Raw genomic sequence first — 6,000 nt, 5'->3', positions numbered from 1 at the left:
TGTTTATTTGCTCAAGAAGAGGAGAAACATATGCTGCCAAAAACCTTGTTCAAAATTCAGCTTATAAAAGCAATGCAGGATTATCTAAATTTTCCCACACTCTCAGAGTGGGTAGAACATCTAATGTTTGGACCAATCTTCTGCTGTTTATAGGACTTTTAATGGAAACTGAAATACTGCAAATACCATCTATTTTTTTAACCAGCATGCTTTTTAAAAAAAATCATGAAAAGGTGATATTGTTGTTTTTGAGCATAAAGTCTCACTGGACCTTTTCCGCTCATTCCTCCCACAACTTATAAACAATGTCAATTTCCTCTCTTACTTACCCACTGGAAGCTCAGCACTATTGATTGAAGAAGGAGGAGAAACACCCGCCTTGTTCTTTGCCTTCACCGTAAATATGTAATCATTTTTCCAAAGTTTTATTTTGGTGGAGTTTTGGGATGCAGGAACTGATTCATTCTTTGTGGATTTATCTGGCAGTGTCCAATATACCTCATAAGTCTCTATCAATCCATTGCTTTCAAGACTAGGGAGTGGCTGCCCAGAAAAAGATTGTAAACACAAACAGATAATTATTCCAAGGAAAAGAAGAAAGGAAGTGAGAGAATAAACAAATGACTTAAAAAAGTCTGTCATAAATATTCCTCATCGTCCTCTATTTACAAAGCACTGGGCAAACCACTGCTATACAACTGTCCTTATAGCACAAAGACATACAAACGGTCCAGAAGACAACATTTGGTGGGACAGGTCAAAGGAATCTTGGCATGGGGCACACAAGCATATCTTGCCTGAAGAGATGTTCTACACATGCCAAAATCACCACCATGGTTGACCATCCATGTATATTCCTGACAATGTTGCATCTGACCGTGTTGAGGATATTTTTACAAAACCATTTCTCCTATGACTGCTGAGAGGAGAAATCTTCCCAATGGTGCTGATATGCCTTTGAAAGAGTTATGTGAAAGTTCAAGGAAAATTCAATCTTCAGTCAATTAAATATTGACTCAGTTTGGTCCAACGGTTAAGGCACCAGGCTAAAAACCAGGAGGCCGAGAGTTCTAGTCCCTCCTTAGTCATGAAAGCCAACTGGGTGACAGTGGGCCAATCATCCTCTCTCGGCCCAACCCACTTGTTGTGGGTAAAATAGGAAGAGGAAGGAGTATTAGGTATGTCTGAGGCCTTGAGTTACTTATAAAGTAATAAAAGAGGGATTTTAAAAAATCTAATAAAATACATTTTAAAAATTGATATTCAAAACAGAGTTAATGGGAACTTAGACACAAAAATCTCAATATATACCTTCCAAAAGAGAGTGACTGTATCATTAGCATCTTTTTCTCTCCAGATATCAAGCTCTCTTGCTGGTTCTAGGAGAAGAGTGGTTAATTGCATTAATGAAAGTATTAATTGTTAACAGGCATACATAATAGGTACATTTTCTTTTTAAAAAACCAGTTTATGTATTGTCCAATTTTTATTCATCAGGCATTGTACAATTTGCAACCCTGAAGCTTTTTCATTGTTTGGAAAAAAACAATGGGGAAAAATTATTTATAGTTACAGAGACATAGACTTTTCTTATATCATTTAGCCTAAAGATATTCTGGATACACCAAATGTTACTTACTACTAACATTTCAATTAATTAATTGCAAAATAGCTGTAACATTTTAGTTGTACAAATTAACATATCAGATGGTCTGAAATTTGTGAAGTTTTGAGTTGTGAGTTTGAATGTTTTCATTTATGTATTTAAGTTTGACTCATAAAGTGGTAAGACAAAGTTTTACTGAGGAACAGCTTTTTAAATAATCTACTATTATTTCTGCTTCTGTTTTTGGAACTTTTTTTTACGTAGAATCTATCTGAAACTATCAAATAATAGATCAGTGTGACACTACAGTCAATCTGTGTTTTGGAAGAATTTCTGGTACTTTATAAAATTTATTTTGGTGGTTATGACCTATAAAACACAATATGATTATTAAAGATTCACTTCTCAGATTCATGATTCCAGCTGTGATTGTGTGTAGATAATCATGTTCTGCAATTTTACAATGTTTTCATGTTGATCCCATGTGAAAATCATGCAAAATGAAGAGGATGTTCATGCATGATTTGGGCCATGGCAAAGCCAAAAATGGTCAGATCCATAATTATTAGGATGCACTTGGTACTTAGAGATGTCTGATGGTGTTTTTAGGTGAATCTCATAATCATAGAAAATCATGAGGACTCATGTTTAATTTCAATTTTCATTCATAGCCATCCAAAATTTAATAAACTTACGGGCTTGTTGAGTTGTGTCGGTCTTGTTCTTGCTCCAATTACTCCATTTCCAAAAGAAAGGCACTGGAGTTGCACAGCGAACTCGGAAAATGTAATTTGTGTATGGACGCAATTTGTCCACTAAGATTGTATAACGTGAATTTTCTGAATTATTCAGCAGTACATTCTTAAAGAAGAAAACAGGAACATATCTTTATGTCAAAGAGCTGATAATTAGAATGATCATTGTGGGTCCAGATTTTATTTATTTTATTATTAAAGTTCTTTGCTACCTCACTGAGGCGACTCTAGGCAACTTACAGTCATACAATTCAAATACCATATAAAACATGAAAACAATAAAGAAGAACCATCATACATTTCAAATTCAGTTAAAATTCAATTAACCAAGATAGAAAGGAAAGGAGCAGAGTGTGCATGGGGAATAGGTGGTATCTAATTAATCCATTAAATTCAAGATGCCACTCCCCCATTGGGTCCTCAGACCAGCTGGCAGACCCAGGTCTTCAAGCCCTTTTGGAAGTCCAGAAAGGGGGGGGGATGTCACTCAGAGGCAGGATACTCCAGGGGTTGTGAACCTTGGTAGAAAAGGTTCTTCTGGATGCCACTAGGCACAATTCCTTGAGCAACGAGGTCTGCAGCATCCTTTTCTGCCAGTGCAGATGGGGTGGGCTAATCTCATTGGAATGAGCTGGTTCCTCAGATAACCTGATCCATGCCATGAAAGGCTGTTTATATAATGTGTGCATCACTCTTTTGTAGGAGCATACAAACTTAAGGGGGAAAAAATGCATCGATCCCTTTCATATGTGACACAGCAAGAGAGATCTAATGTTCCTCTGAATGCTGTGCAACCAATGAATGTTGCAAAAACAATCTGCTGGTTCCACCTAATTAGTGCCTGGTAGAAGGCAGAGCACTGATATACCCAATCAACTATGCTTGCAAACATGCATTATTTCCAGGAAGCCAGTAGTCAAATGTTCTTATATGATGAGCAAACAGACAGGTGAAAGAAAATCAAAGGATGAATAAAAGGGGAACTAACAAAATGGGAATATTTTTTCCACATTTCATTTTTTTTCTAGCTAATACAGTTTTACCAGTGCACAAGTGTTATTGAAGGGTTGAAGTCAATGAAACCCTCAACAACACTTGCTCTATTTGCTATACAGCAAATGGTAAAGCTGTATTTGCTATAAAAATGAAAGAAAGGATTTAATTCCATTTTTATGGGCTCACCTTAAAGAGCATGTTAGGGTCAATGCAGCAGTGAGCCTGATAAACAGTGCATCATCAAGTCAGTCTTGAAAGAGTTGCATTACATTTTTTTTACTACAATTTACAGCAGTTTACAGTAGTGGGGCTTTCCCCTTTTGAGCAGGAAGAGAGATCTTTATTTGGTCTGGTGTGCTTATGGCATTTCAGGGGGACCTGAAGTTGCAGGAAGCAAGGCCAAGTGGGATGGGGTTTTTTTTCTTGCTTTGGGGTGCAGTTGAAGTGTTTGACATCTTAAGCATATAATGGGGCTTTGGGTACAGTTTTCATATGCTTTTCCACCTGTAGATGATGAGCAATACGTCATCAATTTTCAGCAACTGTGGTAAAAGAAAATTCCAGTGATTGTGTAGAAGATCCCATTCCTGTTAAATGCTTGGGCTCTGGCTTTTGAGGGACTATCCTTCTCATTACAAACCAGTAGGATCTACAGCAGGTCTTTTAAAAATGCTGCATGTGCACGGGGCATGCATTTTCTTTGGATAGAAAAATGGCATATAAATTAAGCAAATAAACAATAGTTCTTTATAAGAGGAAGACAGGAGAAGGGGTCACTAAGTAAACTACATGTATAATCCAAGTACTGTATAAAGACAGAGTCAGGGCATGTCTAAGAAGAGGCGCCAAAGGATGAGTATAATTTTGCCTTTTAGACATGGCAATAATATATTATAAAAATGTCATAGGATGCCTACCCTTTCTTCTTGGAAAGGGCCACTGGGAATTTGAACCTGACATAGCAGTTTGGTTTCTTTGAAATTGCCAGGCAAAGAAAAAGACAGTCTGAAGCTGGTTGAAGTTACACTGCTCACTCTTAAGTCTGCAGGAGTATGTGGGTAAACTGGAAAGCAAAAACAAACATATTTCGTTAAAAAAAAAATCCTAACCTATGTTTATTAGAGGGCAAACCAATGCAGCACAAAATGGTAAACTAACACATTAGCATATGAGCAGTAAGGATTTTGTTTCTACATTCCACCCAAAATCCTTGCTAGGAATAAATTTGAATTTTCCACTGATCTATGATGACCCATAAATTCTGTCTAGAATGAAATCTGGCTAGCATTTATCATTCTCTACACATACACACGAACACACACACACACCTACTATTTCTCAGTTGTTCCTGCAATAACCTGATCTGAAAGTACAAAACGTCCACCACCACTTTTAACCGCTTGATCCATTAGGGCAGTGTTTCTCAACCTTGACAATTTTAAGGCATGTGGAATTCTGGGAGTTGAAGTCCATATGCCTTAAAATTGTCAAGGTTGAGAAACACTGCATTAGGACAGCGGGTCCTTTTAAAGTTTCTTCCGCTTATCATTAAGCCACTGGGGGCTCCTCCCTCTCTTGCCTGATTGTTTCCTAGGCAGCTTCTCTTCCTCTCTTTCTCCAAGGTCATCCCTACAAATGTTTCCATCACATTCTTTCTCAGGCTGTTGCAGTGGAGAAAATAGGAGTGATAGGGGAAAGGAATGATACTGATAGGGAATGTGATAGGGAAAAGGAATGATACTGAAATATATCAGAATTTTTTTTAGATTTATATACTGCCATTCATTCAGGAGCTCATGACCGAATTCACAGTGCTATCTACTTCTACTTTTTGAAAACAACCACCACCATTGAGGTAAGTGGGATGAGAAGCAATGAATGTCTCAAATTCACTTAGTGGGCTTCCACAGCTGAGGATGGACTCAAAGCTGGCTTTCCTTGTTTCTAAATTAACACTTTATTCATTAAACCACAAACACACAAAGAGAGGGGGGGAGGAGGAGGAGGGAGGAAGGACTCGATGACCTCCAAGGTCCCTTCCAACTTTATTATTATTATTATTATTATTATTATTATTATTATTATTATTATTATTATTATTATTATTATTATTATTATTATTATTATTATTATTATTATGAGAAGGAAGAAGAAGAAGAACCTATAAATTGAATATATCTTTTCCACAGTAGATAAATAAAACTTTAATTAATGATGAATAATTTCAAATTTTAAAAAAAAGTTCTTCACCACAGCACAAATAAAAAAAAAACTCACCTCTATGCCTAATATCAATTATGAGGGAAGCTTCTGATTGGCCGAGATGATTGGAAGCATGTAGTGTGAAGTTGTATTCTGTTTGGTTCTTCAGGATTGTAAAATTACAATGATAATTTTTACGATTTGATTCCGCACATGTGATATTTTTCCCAGAGTTTCTGAAAAGTTCAAGAGAAATTATGATTAAAAATGGACACATCTCATAGAAAAGGTCAGATAAATCACAGTCATGCAATGATTTCAGTGGGGAAATAAGACTCAAAAACAAATGTCATTAAATAAACCTTATCTTGTTGGCCCTCTGTTTTTCTACTCCACATCAGCCTTGCTATAAATAGGGAGAGGAAATTGGTTTTCTGCTCT

General features: G+C 36.5%; 1 protein-coding gene across 1 annotated transcript in view; it reads right to left on the bottom strand.

Moving 5' to 3' along the window:
• The window catches only part of LIFR (LIF receptor subunit alpha), a 55,885-nt gene that overhangs the window by 26,705 nt on the left and 23,180 nt on the right, over positions 1 to 6,000 (bottom strand). The window contains exons 8-12 of the mRNA XM_015816934.1: positions 5,635 to 5,795; positions 4,275 to 4,420; positions 2,302 to 2,467; positions 1,312 to 1,379; positions 330 to 543 (exon numbers count right to left, since the gene is read on the bottom strand). Coding sequence (XP_015672420.1) covers positions 330 to 543; positions 1,312 to 1,379; positions 2,302 to 2,467; positions 4,275 to 4,420; positions 5,635 to 5,795 — 755 coding nt within the window. The remainder of the gene's footprint in view (positions 1 to 329; positions 544 to 1,311; positions 1,380 to 2,301; positions 2,468 to 4,274; positions 4,421 to 5,634; positions 5,796 to 6,000) is intronic.

This window comes from Protobothrops mucrosquamatus, unplaced genomic scaffold (genome assembly GCF_001527695.2).
Source record: "Protobothrops mucrosquamatus isolate PMUCROS unplaced genomic scaffold, P.Mucros_1.0 scaffold_122, whole genome shotgun sequence".
Classification (NCBI taxonomy): domain Eukaryota; kingdom Metazoa; phylum Chordata; class Lepidosauria; order Squamata; family Viperidae; genus Protobothrops; species Protobothrops mucrosquamatus.
Note: the sequence above shows the minus strand (reverse complement) of the source record. Positions and strands in the feature narration are given on the sequence as shown.